The 18849-nt window shown below is 39.8% G+C and overlaps 1 protein-coding gene across 1 annotated transcript in view; it reads left to right on the plus strand.

Moving 5' to 3' along the window:
- Nucleotides 1–738: 738 nt before the first annotated feature.
- The window catches only part of itpk1b (inositol-tetrakisphosphate 1-kinase b), a 36915-nt gene continuing 18804 nt past the window's right edge, over nucleotides 739–18849 (plus strand). The window contains exons 1-5 of the mRNA XM_008307917.3: nucleotides 739–1006; nucleotides 1470–1621; nucleotides 7756–7780; nucleotides 14433–14558; nucleotides 17985–18102. Of these exons, the coding sequence (XP_008306139.3) occupies nucleotides 1527–1621; nucleotides 7756–7780; nucleotides 14433–14558; nucleotides 17985–18102 (364 nt within the window). The 5' untranslated portion in view covers nucleotides 739–1006; nucleotides 1470–1526. The remainder of the gene's footprint in view (nucleotides 1007–1469; nucleotides 1622–7755; nucleotides 7781–14432; nucleotides 14559–17984; nucleotides 18103–18849) is intronic.

Raw genomic sequence — 18849 nt, forward strand, 5'->3', positions numbered from 1 at the left:
TGATCGCATTTTTCATGTATTTTGGAAACGAAGTCTGGCAAATACGAACTATAGAGCAGGTAAATACGATAGAAACTGGCTCACCAGGAAGTCCAAGTCTTATATTAAAGGCGGGAAGATAATGAATCATAATAAAACCAGACAACAACAACAATATATATTAAACAAGTCTTGTTTTATTATTAGATCAAAATTAACCAACACTGACTCTGGTCGCCTTTATAAATATTTAAAACTGTATCTTCTTTTGACTTTCTGTAATATTGTTTTTATTTGTATTTATTATTTTATGAGATGTGTTCATTCACTAACATTGTAAATACCTTTTTTTATAGCCCAGCTATCTTTTAAGTTTGGTAATGAATATTTTGACGAAGTGATGCGGAGAGCATACTTTAATTTTAAATCATTTGTTTTGTCGTATATGTTGTTTTTGTCTGACTATATAAATGCAGAAAAAGCAAGATGTTGGACACAGACAAAACATTTTATTTTTATTTACCAAAAAGAACGTGTTAACTAATAGGATTATATCAGCCAATACACATTTTGTTTTTATGAACCCGTAGTTATTACGTAGTAAAGTGCTGCGCCGTTCAGCTCAGAATTATTTTTAAACGATGAACTGCATTTACTATTCAGACACAATTCTATCTCCACTAGTTGACGTTTGCCTGGAATGATACGTAAGACAATTGTGGGAGTGTTGGGGTTTTTTTCCGAGGCAGCCGCGAAGGCAGCACCAGTCTCCCGGAGCCTGGGTGTGTGCAAGTCACTTCAGCTCATACAGAGAGAGAGAGAAAGAGAAAGAGAGAAAGAGAGAGAGACTGAGGCAGAGACAGAGGCTGAGAGGGAGGTGAAAGACACACCAGGAACCAGTCTTTCTCTCATTATCTCTGTGAAAACTTAGTCTCTTCCTCCAGCACACGGACAGAAATGGGAAACAATGAGAGTTAGCTTGTGAAGAGGACGCTCTAACGGAGGGGAACTGCGCTGAAACTAACAGGTTAGTTCAGCCCAAAAACACACCGCGTCTCGCTGCCAGCTGTATTCGCAGTCATGTCACTGGCTTCATCTCTTAGCTGAGTGAGCCCCCCGCTGGCCGCCATTCTTACTTGGCTCATTTGGCAAATGTAAAAGGGTTATGTCAGGCTGTTTAGCTGTGGCCTGTTTAATATGCAGGGTAGCCTTCGTTTCCCTAATTGCATGCCATCGCTGAGCTCGGGAGACTTGTCACTGCTCAGCTAGCCTGTTAGCGTTAGCAGTTGAGCTAAAGGGGGTCAGAGTGTATGAGAGTATGTGTCAATAGCTGATGAGTTTACTGTAATATTTGGAGACTGCCGCTACAGACGTGTGCGTTAATGTACAAACAACATTTTGTTAAAAAACGTCCAGTGAAGCGTCGCCTTGTTTTGGCCGCTGTGAGACTGAAACGTGACGCGGTGGTGTCCCCGGTTCCCTGCCTCCAGGTTGATCCCTCACTTCGTACCGTCTGACTCCAGAGAAGGAGCAGCAGCAAAGTGGAGATGCAGACCTTCCTAAAAGGCCGAAGAGTCGGCTACTGGCTCAGCGAGAAGAAGATGAAGAAGCTCAATTTCCAGGCCTTCGCCGATTTGTGCAGGTACGTGGCCATGTCAAATCAGAACGTTATTTGTGTAGCGGATTTAAATCGAAATAATGTTACTGTACTTTGCGACGTATCATAATATGATGGTCCGCGCGTGTATAGATATGTGTATACATATACACGTAGACGAAAGCTGTTTGTTTATGTTAGTTAAATAAAACACAGACGCTGTGGGAGTTGGTGTTTGTTGCAAAACCCTCTGAACTTGTATAATAATAGAAGAGGAAAATAGAACATATTCATGTTTGACACGTCAATTCAAATCGCCCTAAGATAAGTATTTCCTGTTTGGACTAATTACTGGGTTAGTGTTAACTCGACTAATTACTAAAATATTTCTTTGTTGCATGTTGCAACAACTTTAATATGTAGCATATTGTTTAGCCTCTTACTCAATTACAAAGAGTTGGAATTTAACAATATATTGCTATAGGAATAATTGTTATATAATATAAATAATAATTGTTACCAATAATGGTTTTTCCCAACTGAATTTACTAACAATTTTGATATTTCACATTCATAGAGTTTCCCTGTAACAAAAGATACCGAAAACATTAGTGATTAGAAATGACATGGTGCGTTAGGCAACGTTTCAGAACCATATCGTCAGATGATGAAACCTCCAATAATTGTGAAAATACAAACTCTGACACCTGCTCGGCGCAGTGTCATTAAATTCCTTTGCACGAGGAACTGATATCAATGCTTTGGCCACTGAGGCTTTACAGACATGTTAATATGACCACCTGTTGACTTGGCAGACTCTTGACACCACTAGACACTAGGGTGAGGCATTAACTAAAGGCTGAACAGTAGTTTTATTTATGGTGTGATAAATCAGTAACATAATTACTCTACCCCGCAATAAATCATTTCTTTTATAAATGTAAAAGAAATTACACCTCCTGCTATTTCAAATACATCCTGGAGTTAAATATCCAGTACACAATGATCAACCCAGAGAGATGTGTATTTTGAAGTAAGTTGTGAGCATGTGTTTCTTAATTGAAATAATCCTAGATTTGAAGCATGGTCACATTTCACACGGTGAGAAAGCAGCACTTGACATCATGCAGCCACACATTTGGTCTGCATCATTAAAAATTCATGTCACAGGGAATTAAGAGGTGAGTTGTCAGACAATGACGAGGAGGACTAATGATCATCTCTCCTCTTACAGGAAATGACTCTTTTGCAGGTTGCACGACTACTTTCTCTTTCATGCTCACACTCAGGAATTTCCCTGTTTGTATCTGTTCAAGTGTCACCTGAAATTTCTGGCCCTGATTTGATTTTTTGTATTTATTTATTTTTATTCATTATATTTAAAAAAATTTTTTTATTTTTTTTAAATTCATAAAGTCATATTTCCTTTCTTGAGTCGCAGTGTCCAAAGCGGCCTCTGTCTTGACTTTTTGAAGCACAGGTTTGGTTTGTTATGTCTTCACTCTCTGCTTGTCGAGACATGGTGCGAGGAGGGAATGTGTGCAGGTCGAACCTCTGGTAGCAAATTAAACTGCCTGTGTGACAGGATAGACGGCTTCAAAAGGTGTTATTACCTGGACTGTTGTCCTGAAGTATTTCAGCTAAGGCAGTGGTTCTCAAACTGTGGTACACGTACCAAAAGTGGTATAACTCATTAACTCTGAAACATACCATGCACAATTATTAATTATTACAACATTTAGAAAAAATGTGTAGCTACTTGTGAGATTATGAAATAGGATGTTTGGCCTTTTTTTTTTTTTTTTTTTTGCTGCAGTCCCAGTCTGTTGCTCACGTAAGCACAGGCAGCACGGAATCATGGGATCAGTTGCAAGTTCAATGTGAGAGCTCAGTGTTTTCTCAGGTGGTACAGAGTATAAAAAGTTTGAGAACCACTGATCTAAGGTGTGGGTACTAGGATGTATACTCTGAGCATGTGTACTCCTACTGCACAGAATTGATTTGCAACCCTCACGTTATATTCTATTGATTGTTACTCGCCTTATAGGATTACAGAAGGACTCTGGTTCTTCTGGTCTCTAGATCAGTCAGAAGACACATTTATCCACAGCAGAAGCAAACATGGTAGACTTTATTTCCTCTACATTTGTGTAAATGTGGAGAACACCATGCTAGAACGTAGCTTTACACTTGAACGGTGTCACTTATTTAAACATGACAAGATTAGTCTTAGTTAGACTTGTTTGTTCTCTTTCGTTTAATCAGGCGCTGCTTGTGGTTTAAAGAGTAACATTACGATGGATTGTTATAGAGAATGCAGCTGAACACAGACACTGAAAGATGATACATCCTACTGTTAGCAACAGTGCAAATCAGGTCAGATACACGTCACCTTAACATCAGTCGGCATTTTAGTTTTGTGTGTTCAGACAACATTGATTTCTGTTCGTGCAAGTGCAGGAGTGAAGTTGGATAATTTATTGCTCTTGTTTTTGTGGTGTTTACCACGTGTCTGTGATTTTAGACACATGCTGTGTTGTTGATAATAAATATTTACATTATGTAGATAAAATGATATGATGATAATGCAAAGGAAAGGAAAGAAAAGTGAAAGTGAACTCCTTGTGACACAGAACACCACTGCACACAAGGAAATGTGACCTCTGCTTTGAACCCATCACCATAGTGAGCAGGGGGCAGCTTAAACTGCGCGGAGAGCATTGTGTGGGGACGGTGCCATGCTCAGAGCACCTCAGTGGTAACTTGGCAGCTGGTGGACTCGAACCTGAAACCCTCCTGGAGCCAGGTCTGCTTCCTTAACCACCAAGCCACCACTGCCCCAAAGAAGGACTCTACACATGATAGAATTACTTTATTTTTTTTAAGCGCAGCATTGTCATGCAAAAGGGATGTAGTTGTTGTCTATTCTGTATTTTTGTTGAGAGAGGAAGTTAGGTTATGAAAGGCAAAGTCTGACAGTGGCCTTATCAAATAAGATTGCAATTTTGGTTAGCTTTGTGTTTGATGTTGTAAGAAAGTGGGAGCTAAACTGCCAACGAAACGTAGCGCTAGCCTTTTTCTAATGAAGAACACTCTTCTCATTTTGTGACTAAGTAGTCAGGCTACTTATCGTTAGTTGATTATCTATCATTTTCAGTGTAGGCAGATCACTTACGCCTGGTCATTTAAATAATGGCTCCCAGACCAAAGAAGTGTGGGCACCCTGATCTACTGCCTTTGGACAAGAACGCATTTGTTGTGTGAACATGATTAACGGCCCATCACTCAGTTCACTCCTGTGTTTTGGTTGAGTTTGTTTTTGTTTTGTTTTTTGGTGAATATTTAAATATATTTAACTGAAATTTACTGTAAAAGGAAAAGGAAATAGCTGAGAGATACATGAACCACGTGTAGCTCCCATGGCATCTCAATATTTTACTCATTAGTGCCTAGGCTCACCCAGATTTTTCATAATTATAATTTATTTTTTTATCCAATAGCCCATGATATCGGTTCATGTCTTTGGTTCCTTCAGAGAAACATGTGCAGAAGTTTATTCTGGCTGTAAATTCAAAGAGAAGCGAATAATTTGACATTATGATACAATTGGACTTGATTAGGTTTTCTCTCGCTCGTCCTGCATGTTGCCTGAGTAAACAGGCCGCCTTGTCGGGTGCCTGCTGATTGGAGCACCTAAAGTTCAGTTGTTTGTGTCGCACCATTTACACAGTGTGTCTGTAGGCTTTGTCTAAACCCTAATTAGAAAAACCCTCCACCCTTAAAACAAATGGGTCAGTTAGAAGTGCTGATGAGGGGCATGAAAACATTCTCTTTATCCTGTTATCTTACTGTAGAAAAACAATGCTGATGAAATGTCTTTGAACGACTTTCTTGTGCGTGTTTTCTCTCCACTCAGTGATGTGATTAACCCAGTGAGAGGGAACTCCTTTAAAGCACTTCACCACTGAGATCTGTTCAACACCTAAAGAAAAGGTTGCTCTGATTTGTTTCCAAAGAAATGATGGGGGTAAAAAAAAAAAAGAATAACAGGCCGAACAAGTTAATCTGCCTCACCCTGTTGGAATCCCGCACCTGTTCTTTGTCTTACATAATGCTAATAATGTACTGCTCTGCCGCATTGATTATCAGCCACTCCTAAAGGAACCATAGAGTCAGAAATGTTGTCATAAAAATGTCCTTCCTCCGACCCGGTAGTTAAATGTCAATCAATGACAGTGGTTGTTTAAACCTTTTGTCTTCTTGTGTGTTAATCCCATTTTAAAAAGTTGTACGTGTGGCCTGCTCCGGCACCGGGTCGCCACCTTCATCCCCTTTTTTCATTCTGCCGACTGAATAGCAACACAGGAGAGCTGGCACTCACCATGTCTGAGATTGGACAGAACTAAAGGCCCCATTGACACCACATGAAACACTCCAGCTGCAGTATTAAATATCCACATTGTTGTGAAGCGCCGAATGGCCACACTGCTGTTACCATGGAGCCTGGACCTCAAAAACAACTGCCCCTGACAGGCTGTGTTGGTGGTAGTGCAGGACTGATTTAGCTCGCATTGTAAATTCTCTCCCAACTTGTTGAGTTGCTGGTTTTGTCCATTTAAATTTTAAACTTTTTTTTTTTTAGCTGTGGACACTTGAGAAACTGGTGTCACCAGAACTATGTTAATGTCTTTACTTCTGTGATTCACTCGGTTTTTATTTTGTTAATGACAAAACTGGAAACTGTTTCCTAATCTGTGCCTGTGATAGTTTGCATTTGTCGTTCATAAATTGTAATAAGAATACACCGTATTGTCGTTGTGCGCACACACACATTAAAATTAGGCCACCAGACACACACACACACACACATTAAAATTAGGCCACCATTAGATTTAATGTGCTTTGAAAAAATTCCACACTTTTTATCATGTCCTCTTGTTATGTCTCCTCTTTAGGTAGAAACTGTGGTGCATGACAGGATCAATAGTTCTAGGATTGTCAACTATTTAGTCTAGAACCTGATTTGTCAGCGTAACGGGTCTCTGTTAGGGTTACTGATAAGGATGGGGCTAGGCAGTAACTGGTTTTGGTTGAGGTGAGTGTTGAAATATTTTTCAAGGTGGGACAGATTTGGGTGTTGCTGAAACACCCAAGGACAAAGTGCTCCTCCCATGAAACTGAGGATCAGCATTTGGTTAGAATTAGGTCAGGAAGGACGGGAGTTGTCTGTGGTCCAATGTCTCTTAAAAAAAAAATATTTAAACCATTCAAACATTTTTTTTTTGCAATTTAAGTCAGATAAGACAAAGTTGAGCCTCTCCCTCCCCCCTCAGTGTGATTTACTTCAGAGAAAAAAATGAATTAACTTATTAATAATACGTATATATATAATAATATTAATTTTTAACTGAAGTTGACAAAAAACCTATGTGCACCAAGTGAAAAGAACCAAAAAAAAAAAAGTATTAAAGCTTAGTAAAGTCCAAAAAGATGTGATATAACTTTAAAAAGCCATTGAAAAACCTCAGTTTAAAAAGAATTGACCAACATTAAGCAGGGACAGAACGGCTGCTACGTTACCTGTGTCTTTAAGAGCTTGGGTTTTGCTCGAGGAATTGCAAAATAAATTGTTTAAAATTCTGTAGGATTGTGTCAGGTTTGTAAAAATATGAAATTTTAAGAAAGGAAACTATAAATAAATATCTGTTCAGTGTCCGAACGAAATTAGCTCCGCAAACCCTGTGTACGTGCACATCTGTGGTCGTTCTGGTTTGTGTATTTTGAGGGAAAGCTACTGGGACAATGTATGATACAGTCCTGTCTAGTCTGGGTCTGATAGTTGCCAAGCAACCTGTTTTCATCGGAGTATTTGTGCTCGGTGTTCTTTGCCCAGGAGAGGTGTCGGATATTTAGGATGCAATAATACCGTCATGTCTTATCTCGGAATATTGATGCTGGCATTGTTCATTATTGAGGTCCAGGCAGTGATCCAGGTTCGTGGCTCATTAGCCGGCTGTTTCATGAAAGTTTTGAATTTTTGAATTGTCAGGGGAATAATTGATTTACACATTATGTGTGTTTGTTTTATCCTAGAGTAGAAATATTTGTACTGTCAGATATTCACCTCTCATCCTTGTTTTGTTGTGGTGATTTATTGATTTATTTCTTCTCTGTTTCAGGAAACGAGGAATAGAAGTCGTGCAGGTAAGATGTTGATCTGACTCTCACTTCTCGTCGTCATAGAACCCAATCTCTTGTTTTTGTTGTTGTTGTTGTTGTCTTTTGTCCACATTCTGACTCTTGTGGTGGGGATCCGGCCACATCAGACACCACATGTACATTCTTTTACCCTCATTTAAACTCAAAACTACTGTGAGTTTGGCTCCTCCTACAAACCTTCACAGACTTGGTGTTTTCAGTCTCCAAACAGCATCAGTCACAGTCTTACCAGAACACCCAGCCTCAGCTCTACTGGATGTCTGAAATTAGTTTGTGTACGTGTGTGTGTGTTTGGAAGACCAAAATACTGTGTTTACTACCATGTAAAATCCACACAAATGCAACAAACTGCATGTTGGTTTTAGTAATATTTTAATAAGCCACATAACTCGGACAAAAAACAGTGAGTTTTTGTAAAAAATTAGGTGTAGATTGGGCCGGACCAGTACAACCGTAACATAATTAACTATAAATAACTATAATAAGTCCATGTTTTTTCTCTCTGCTTTCATGTGAAGAAGTTTATTATTATTAAGTAATTTCACATAAAAAAAAATTAACAAAAAAATTACCTGAATATGAAATGTTAGTGAGTTTTTTTTTAATTTTATTTTCAAAATTCATCAAGGTGGCCAGATTGAACATCTGGGCGTGCCAGGTTTTGGCCCTCGGGCCGTATGTTTGCCACCTTTGGATTAGATGAAGCTCATCTATATTCGTGTATGTGCATGTATGAGTACAGCGCAGCACTAACAATTGTCACTAAGTCCTGGGAGATCAGCGCCGCAAAGTACCTGTCACTTAAAGTGGTTCCTGCAATTGACAGGCAAATGACTCCATCCGTGTCTCTGTTCTGAGGCCGTCTCCTGTCTTCACATGAGGGTCTTTTTTCCCCCCGTCCCACTTTGAGGTTATTATTTTCCTCTCTTTATCGGCTCACCCCAGAAAAAGCCCTGTCGTGGGAATAGTCCCAAAGTAAGCACGGCTTTGTTTCTGGCTGTGCTTTTAGCATTCTCTGGGGAGAAAGTAGATCTTTACAGACCATCTGCTGAGTGCACTCCACAACTTGAACACAACTCCAGTCTTCAGTGTCTTTTATCGCAGATTTACCTGTTCCAATAGTGCAGCTTTTTTTGTTTGTTTGTTTTGTTAGTTTAAACCAGTTAATTTCGACTCAACACGTTGAGTGAGGTGTTTATCCGTTCTCTCTGGTTATTCCACAGCCTGGGTTCTACTCAATGCCAGTCCGTGCCCGCACTGTAATGACCGTATCACAAGTGAACATAATAGCGGCCTTTGTAACGTGTTGGCCTTGTTATACAAGTCTGTGTACAAAGCCGTCTTCTCCTATTGCGAGAGTTGAGTCAGAACATGAGATGACTTTACAATAAAACTGTTATTTCACACAGTTTTGTTTAATAGTCCTTTAAAGGTTCAAAGATGCAGAAAAAAAGTGTTTTTAATTAATTTGACAGAAACATCATTAAGTATAATTTTAGTGATGGTTTACATTTTTTCTGAAATATTTTTTCCCTCAAAGTCAGCCCGTTGTCATTGACATTAGGATCTGAACTTCTGAAGCCCTGTTGGATTAGAATTAGACATTTATATTGTTAAATTCAAAGTATTTCCCTGACACTGGGCTCATCACAGTCTTTATATGTTGTTTCGCAGCCAACATTTTCTTTCCTTGAGCTCAAATTCAACGCTTGTTTTATCTCCTGCAGCCAGTTTACTTATTTAACCTTGCCCTTGTGGTTGGAGTAAACCAACTGATGCAGTGATAACACCTGAAGTCTGTTCTACCAAGGACAAATAAATATTACTAATGACAACTGACCATGACTTTAACCGTTTACTCTAAAGAGATACGATAAAAGACTTGGAACAGTTTATTCAAAAAACACTGTGACTGTGGTTGATTCATTGATTCATTTGGGATCATCTAGAGCAGTGGTCCCAAAACCCGGGCCACGGACCGGCACCGGTCGGTGGGTCAGTTGGTACCAGGAATAACTTAGATTATTTCACGTTTTATTTATGATGTGTGTGACAGATTCATGATAAATCCGACAGCCCTGGGCAGCTTATGTAATATTTCACGAGTGACAGAACTGGAAAAGAACATGCAGTTTTTGTGAACTCCTCCTATGGCATCTCAGCTTCATCATCCATGTGATTTCTGCCTCATTTTTTATCAGTATTGAACCTTTAGGCCTGATCCCATGACACCCATCCTCCCTGAGCTCTGTTTGTTGGCCGCTCTGTGTCATGGCATCAGATAATGTTAACCTGCCAGTCTCAGCCGTGAGGCCGATATTCACTCTGAGAGAATCGCACCATCACGTCGAATGGCCCTTTGTTGAGTGCACATCCAAAGAACATTATTAGGTTATTATTCTTTATCATGTGAGTGCCTCGCTGCAGCGTGTCAGTGGTGTCTCACCCACTCTACAGCAGTCCATTATCCATCTGTCAGTGCGTGAAGGAACGTGTGGGAGTGTTTTTAAAGAGAATTGAAGTTTAGAGTGGATGAAACATGTTCGTCAGTCCAACCATATCGTTGCTACACTGCCTGTTCTACCTCTGTCCTTTCTGGATTCACTCCATTGTGGTTAAGTTCAGACGACATGTATTTTCCTGTTTCAACAATGCCAGACAATCCTTGTTGTCTGTGAGAGCCTGACAGAGAGTGACTCCAATAGTAATAATATGAAGGCTTCTCTGTTCTGACTTCCTGTGTGACTATCAGTTGATTTTATTTCTCTGCTAGACATTTGATAATTCATTATTTTGACAATTATTAAGTTATTATTTATTTATTATTAATCTATGCAAACGCAGTGGCTCGATTTTATTCAGGTTAAGTTCACAGTCTTAACCATAAATACAGTGGTACTAATAATTGGCATAATCATTTCTTTCAGTGTTTCGGTTTCAGCCAAAAATATCCCACCTAGTGTCTGGAGGTTATCATTCAAGCATTACAGCAGAGGTACATTTATGTCCATGTGCGTGCCGTATTCCATTGGAAGCCTCTCACGCCCACCCCCCACACCCCGCCCCACTGTTTGGGAAGTACAGATTTTAAACCCTTATCGGGTGGAAAACTCCCATTTAAAAACACTCTGAAGTGCATTTTTTTATCTTGTGCGTTCCCTAGTGGCAGCTGATGCACCCATAGGGGAGCACGCACCATACTTTGGAAATCCCTGTCATGGGGATATCTCTAAGACTTTCCCACTCCAAGACTCCAGGAGGAGCTCATCAACTTATCAAACATACTTGCTCAGTTTGACATTGTGTGTGTATAGTTGATATTATTGACTGGATTTAACTAATTAACTAAGTAACTAGTGTAGTCTAGACTTGTGAACCGTGGTGTTGCTTCATATTCATGTGTGGTCTTATCAGGCCACTCCTTACACGAATGCCACGGCAGCTTCGGTTTATCTCCAAAGACATGTGTTTCTCTTACACTAGGGTGTAAAGTGCCACACGGCCTACATGATAAATCATTCACCACCTCTGCCTGCACTCAACACACACTCTCCTGCACTGGGTGAGGCTGACAACAAAGCAAATCCAGGTGAGACTCGATCCAGCTGACAGCAGCGAGGATGAAACGGCCAAAAGAAAAAAGCAGAGTCACGTACACAAAACAGGCTGAGATTTAAAAAAAACAAAAAACAAACTCAAGTCCACCATAAGCTTTGTGTCCACTGTTAGCTTAGACTTAACTCTTCTTAGATTTCCCAGAGCTAAAGCTCAGTTGTAGTTGGTGCCACAGTACATCAAAGCTCAAAATATATTGACTTTGGCCTTTGACCTTCTTTTTTTTCATGTCTGCTGTCCATCCCTGTTGCTGCTAGCCCCGAGTCCCAGAGGGACACACAAAGACATCAGCCGACATTTCTCCTTTTAGCGTTTAGCGAGACATAAGTGGATAAACTGCTGGGGTTTTGGATGATCTTTAAAGTAAGGTCACTGTAGGCGCAGAGGGAGAGGAGAGCTCCGTCCCTGACGTTGCGTCTTTGCCAGTGGGTGGTGACCCCCATGATGTAGGTTTCTGTTTTCGTTGAGGGACCAGGCCATATTGTGTAAACAAGAGATTAAAAGCATTGCTTCAGTGGAATACATACTCAGATTCCCATCCACCCGGCTCCGTCCTGCCGTCAGGAAAAAAGCAATTGTCTTAGTTCCTAGCAGTGGACGTCCGTCTCTCCATGGCTGAGGTTCGGTCTCCCCCCTGAGTCCCCCACAGCCTGGCACTTTAGACAGGGTAGTAAAATAGACTCTTTTTTTTTTTTTAGTTCTGTCAACAGCCTTGTTTACAGCTTTGTTTTCCAAACCCTTGCTTACACATACTCTGGGTTTAAAAAATGTTGCTTTTATGTGTCAGTCAGGGTAAAAAACTAAACTGAAAACTTAAAATACTTAACCTCCGTGGCTTTGTTACGTCCTAGCATCTTGTGTAAGCATGTTACTTTTGTAAGACCTGCTTCTACAAGCAGAAGAAATGGCGTGTAATGGAAAACGTCCTACAGCTTTGTCAAAAAAGACAGGTTTGTGTAGGATAATGTGGAATATAGTCTTAACAGTAAAGATTGAAGATGATGTTCTGTGTTTGTTCTCTAGTGGAACCCTGCGTAACATGATGATGAACTCAAACTCCAGACATGGGAATCAATCTGTGATGCATTTTAATGTGACCATTTTATTTTTCATTTTATTGTTAAATCAATGAGTTGTTTTACACTGGTACTAATTAGAACGGTTTTTATAGTAAAACTTTTATGTACATATATATATATATATATATATTCCAAGACCCTGTTAGTAAAAATGACACCTTGATCATGATCATGAAATCCAGCCCCAAACCACCTTGGAGCCTCTTGGTCTTTGCTGATGTACCGGTCATCCATTGGGTTTTTCTTCTCTAAAATACTGATTTGGAAAATAAGATTTGGATCATAGAAATTCCACATGAATCTCAAGCCAAGATCTAAGAATTGTTCGGTGGAGACTCTCTAGGCTTTTCGGCGAGGCTTCAGTAAACCCTAACAAAGACGAAAGCTCAAGCGACATTTGTCGCAACTTATTTTTTGTTAATTTCAGGAAACTGCTCTGAAATATTGATGAGGTTAAGAATAGTTTTTGGTTTTCTCCTCAACTTATTCTATTGTCTTTCCACCACAACCATATATTTTAATTTCACCGATAAGAGATTTTTAAAATTTTATACTCATTTTTTGACCTTCAAACTGACTAATATTGGAGCTTTCCAGTAGTTTAATAGTAAAGTTGTCAAGACTGGTAAAATAACCAGGAAATGTGTATAACATCTTCTAACTCGAGTGTGTGTAGATGCACCATAGGGTTGGACACCGATCAGAAATCCTCACTGTGTAGGTGGAAATTACTGACTGACAAACTGCACTGATGGTAAATTATTGAAAAGATACAAGCGTTACTGATTACGTTAAACAATATTTCTAAGAAAAGTTTATCAGGTCTGAGTCAAGACCTTATCAACAGGTTATTCAACATTTAGTACAGTGGGTAAATCACTTAGAGCTGGAACATTTATTTTTCTAAACAAGGTAATTAGTCACCCATCTGTCCAAAATCTCAGAATCATTAACTAGCAGGTAATGGGTTCGTCTGTGGGCCACCCTAAAGCACCTGGAGCTCTGCTGAGTTGAACAGTTCTTGCATTGATCCCCGCCCGTGTGAGTAAAGGGTATTGCGTATTGTCTGAACAGCACAAAGACGGCCTTTCTTTCCTGGCAATGGCTTATTTGAACAGGTGTTGCTGAATATTATCTTTGTGTGTAATGATCAGGTGATGTCTATCTGCTGATCATCTTATGAGTTAGTGTACAACCACATTATGCAACAGCATGGCCCCACCACAGATTCTAAGTGTTAGCGTGTTTGCTTTGGTTTTGGCCACACCTTGTCTTTTTTATTTTTTATTTTTTTATTTATTTATTTATTTTTGCTGCAATTAACCACAAATGAATCATGGTGTAATATTGATGTATGTCATTTGTCGAATACGTGTGGTAAACATGTGATGACTCGTATAATAAATCTAAGCCTAGCCAAATATTCCTAATGAGTTTGTCTAGCATTATACTTTTTACACAGGCCATTTTTTTTCATTTCACTTCCTCTTAGTAAAGTTGATCTTTACTTTACTCCCTCTGTTACTTGCCTCAGACTAAAGCCCTCTTTTGAAATGGACTTGTTTATAATTCAACACACTCACCCACATGAAAGGTATTACCTCATGAAAAGCTGATTGGATGAACTTCTTCCAGTTATACTTAGGTTATGGTAAAGTTCAAGGAACTGCTAATGTAATATTTTTTCCATAGGTTTGTTCTGATTCCCAGTAGAGTAGAGTAGGATGACCAGTTAAAGTTATAGATAAAGATGATTTCCTTTAAGTAGCAGTAATGAAATTCTCCACCTATACCGATGACATTTTGATTTATTTATCACTTAAATGTTGTTATTAAAGAATTAAACCTATTTTTAGCATCGTCATGTGTACCAGCTTAAGTGTACAAGCCAAACCTGTTAACACTTTAATCTTTGACCCATGGTCTTTCTTCTCCCTCCTCAGCTGGACCTTAGCCAGCCCCTGGAGGACCAGGGTCCACTGGACGTCATCATTCACAAGTTGACGGACCTCATCCTTGAAGCAGACCAGAATGATTCCCAGGCCATGCTGCTGGTGCAAAGAGTACAGGTGAGCACCAATGGTTTTGTTTTGCATTTCATTCCTCGCTCCAGTTCATACATTCCATAGCCACAATTGTTTGGGACATTGTCAAACTTTGTCATGAAATGGAAGTTTTTAAAGCGGCTTGTGTACGTAAACAGTCATAGTCAAAAGAAAACAGATGCATTATCAACAGCTCGAACAGTCCTTCACCACAGTTGAACACTTTTCTATAACGTGTTGTTTAGAGTACGATCTAGTGGCTGACTTTTCTCTGGCAGGACTCCCCCAGATCAGTCCCCTCTCACCTGCAGACTATCTTGTCCACAAACTTAAAATACATGATTCCTTGTTATGAAGAACAGAGGGAAAACACTAGGGGGCAGAAGATAGAGCCCTGTGGTGCTCCTGGGTTTAGAATCTCAGATTACGATGCATAATTGTCATATGAGGACAACATATAGGAAGGTCAGTCACCCTGTCACATACTGCCTGGAACAATCCCATATCCAGGCCACAGAGCACCGTGGTGTTGAATGCTCAGCTGTAATATACGGATATCATTGTCACATAGGTGTCTGTTAAATCCTTCTGTGTCACAGAGGAGTAAAGTGACACAACATTTGCTTCTCCAAAGACAGTGTGTGAGTTGGATTGTGGATGGGGTAATCATGGGACATGTGAATGATGTTTTGTTCTCTCTCTTCTCTCTCTCTCTCTCTCTCTTAATGACTCATAAAGGCTGTCATTATCACAAGCATGCGATGGAGTCGATATGTTATTAACTAATCGAGAAGTTAACAACTACAGAATGTCAGTGTGGGGCAGCCGTTAAAGCAGCAGCAGAATCTGGTCAGTATTTATACTTGACCATATTTGGACACTGTGGTGGAAGATGAAAAATAAATGAGGACACCTTTGTTTACAATCAAGTGTGCAGAATCAGCACTTACAGCCTAGGGTTGGGATGTTAATAGTTTGAAGATGTTAAAAAATTCAACAGATTCATCTGTTATTAGAGTTTACCCTCATACATTCTTTAAACCAGTACTGTAATAAAATAGGAAAACGGTTCAGGCAAGGAAATATGAATGAATGTGTATCGTCTTCCTACAGTCACCTAAGTTCCCGGCACAGTTTTCACACCAGAATGTGTATCGTCTTCCTACAGTCACCTCAGTGAAGTCATTGAGTCAAATGACAGAACTCACAGTTCCCGGCACAGTTTTCACACCAAATTCCCCTCCTGACAAAACTAAGGAAAGAAGAAAAAGTGACAGTGTTTGCAGCCGCAAAAGCTCCCAGTTTAGTTTTTTTACATTGAATTAAGAAAACTTTAAAAAGTACTTTTAAAAGAAACCCTCAGTTCAGATTACATTTGGACCATTTTTGTCAACACTGTTCACACCAACACTGCTGTCCTCTGAGCTGTAAACCTTGGACTCTTATTAATGCCACACTTAATAACACAGCTGCGATCATTAATAACCCTTTGTGTGGTAAAACAGTTTTGACTTCCTCACAAAATTGTTCTAAATTTAAAACAAACTGTCTGGCAGGGACGCACTGTGGTGATTCACTGTCCTGAGGCATGAGCCGACGTGCACAACAGGTGTGGGACAAATATAATTAGCGTTCTTATGATTGTGTTTGAATGATGATGAAGATCAGCAGTAGTTTACAAAGTATGCTGGGAATTATGAGGCTTAAAGACGGTGATGTATTTATTACTATTTTTATTAATATACAGTTTAGACTCGGTGTGTTTGTGTGAATCTGGTGATGCGACGAAGTGTCGCAATACAGAGGCAACGATATGATGTATTGCGATATTCAGTGTTTCCTTTCTATATCACGGTTCTACGTTTGCTCTCTGAGTACATCGCAGATTTTTAGCTATATTGTGAAATATAGCAAAAAATAAACTAAAAGACATTATAAAATAAATATATATGAAAGCTTTGGCTTTAAAAATGTGGATTCTCCTTTTGAAGTTGAGATAAACGCATTTGCGTACAATCGCTGGTGGTTTTGTTTACCTAGATGAGATCGTACACAGCATACTATTGGCTAATACAGTTTGTACTCGGTGTACTATTGGCTAATTGATCATGCTCTTCTGTTCCTCACTCTGATTGTCTCATACATCGTAGCATCTCCCTTTGTCTCTCTGTCAATTTCTGGTTCACTTTGCTCTGCGTCGCCGTTCTACAACTCTTCTGTGCATATTATGACGGTTGGGGAATAAATGGTAAATCTTCTGGTATAATGTTCTACTTTTGTTTTGTTGTTCTTGACGGTTCTTGGGTCCCTTGAACGCACCACGTTGTGGCGCACGTGTGCAGTGTGTTCTGTTCCTTGTGTTGGAGACGCCTGGTTTAGTTTAGTGCTGGCCAAGTTCTGCTCCGAGCGGTTTGGCGTGCGCTGTGGCCGACAACAGTGCTGATTTCAGGTGAGATAATAAACCGCTTTCTGATCCAATAAAAGCTGCCTCTGTCTTGATCTACCGCTCTGTTACGATATAATAAGATCATTTTTCCCATTTCACTGTGGGTCTTGGAACGCAACTACCACGATAGGAGAGGGATCACTGTACTGCGATAAATAAAAGCAAAATACAACGAACAAACGCCATGAAGGCTTGCATTTTAATTGTAAATAAAAAAATTGATACGTTGCAGTAGAATTCTGATGCAGTATTGTGAAACAAAATATACTTTTAATTGTAAATAAAAAAATTGATACATTGCAGTAGAATTGTGATGCAGTATCGTGAAACAAAATATACTGATATTTCATGGTATCAATATTTTCTTCTACTCAAAGTACAAAGTAAAGACCTTTGTGTATTATTTGTGCTTGGCAGATTTTTGCTGATGTGTTAAATCTAATCAGTCTGGGTGTGGTTGGTGTAATTGCTAAGAATCACATTATTCCAGAAAGTGTCTCCAGGAAATCACCAGACCGTTTGATTACAGTTGCCCTTTAGTTCCCTTCAGTTCCAAAAGGCACTTATTCCATGTCAGGGCAAGGCGTTTGTTTGCATGCTACGTGTGTATTATCAAGGTTGATTCACGAAAAGCAAATTTTCCATTGTACGTGTTTGATACTTGACGTCCGGCGTTGCTGTGTGTGTTTAGTCTCATGCAAACGTTTATGACAGCAGAGTGTGTGCTGTTTTATAGAGCTGTGATGTGAGCAGGCAGGGTGTTTGTGTAACGTACAGCACGGCCAGCTCCGCATGACAACCTGCCTGAGTCAGTGAAAACTGAACGGAAGGAAGCCTCAGCAGATTATTCCAAAGAGCCGAGTTGGGAATGTGGAGAGGATGGAGAGCTGCAAGAATGTGAAGTCTTGTGGGGATGTGACAGAGCGATGAGTGGGAGGTCTCATTAGTTTATATTATATACAGAAAAAGGGGCTAATGATGAAACGTGTGCTTCTGTGTTCCAGGAGTACATTGATGCCCACCCTGAGACCATCGTTCTGGACCCTCTTCCAGCCATCCGAACTCTGCTGGACCGCTGCAAGTCCTATCAGCTCATCCACAGGATAGAGAACTGTATGCAAGGTGAGATGTGGTCAGAAGGAGTTTTGTGAAAAAGAAGAAACAAAACATATATTACATATAATTGATTTTAGATCACTGCCAAATATTTTTCAGTCAGAAATAGAAACATATAAAGCAGGGGTCACCAACTATATTTGTCAGATGGCCAGAGGTGTTCTGGACAGACACAGATATGAAATTTAAAAAATCACGTTTTTATCTTAGATTATTATTTGATATTAATTTTGGAATCCAGTGACGGATCGGATTGCATGTTTCTGTGGCCCAGATTTGGCCCTGTGGGCCACCAGTTGATGATCACTGATATAAAGCATCAAATTCAATGGTTCTTTTTACCTGCTAGCATAGATACCATGTTCAGCATCAAGAATGTTGAACACCCAGGGTGAGAGTTGGCCAATGAATTTCACTTGTGCAAATTCCTCAAATGTATGAACCTCACCTACATCACTCAGTCACTGAGGGACAGACTGATGGGTATTTTGTGGTGTAGTGCTTGGCTTTTTTGATTTCTATACCTGGCGGTGCTGCGACTTCCCCTCTATGAGTTACGTAAAGTTCACTTCTCAGTAGTTCTCTACTGAATATATGCAGCGTTGTTTGTCGTCGGTGTCATTTTTGCACATTGTTTCCAGGCCTTCCTCTGTCAGTGGAACAGGTACACGGTGTCATGGGTACTAGTAAAGTAAACACCATTATTGGTCCCCTTTACTACCGTATGAAAGCAGAGGATGTTTGAAACAATAC

This window comes from Cynoglossus semilaevis, chromosome 1 (assembly GCF_000523025.1).
Source record: "Cynoglossus semilaevis isolate Cse_v1.0 chromosome 1, Cse_v1.0, whole genome shotgun sequence".
Lineage (NCBI taxonomy): Eukaryota > Metazoa > Chordata > Actinopteri > Pleuronectiformes > Cynoglossidae > Cynoglossus > Cynoglossus semilaevis.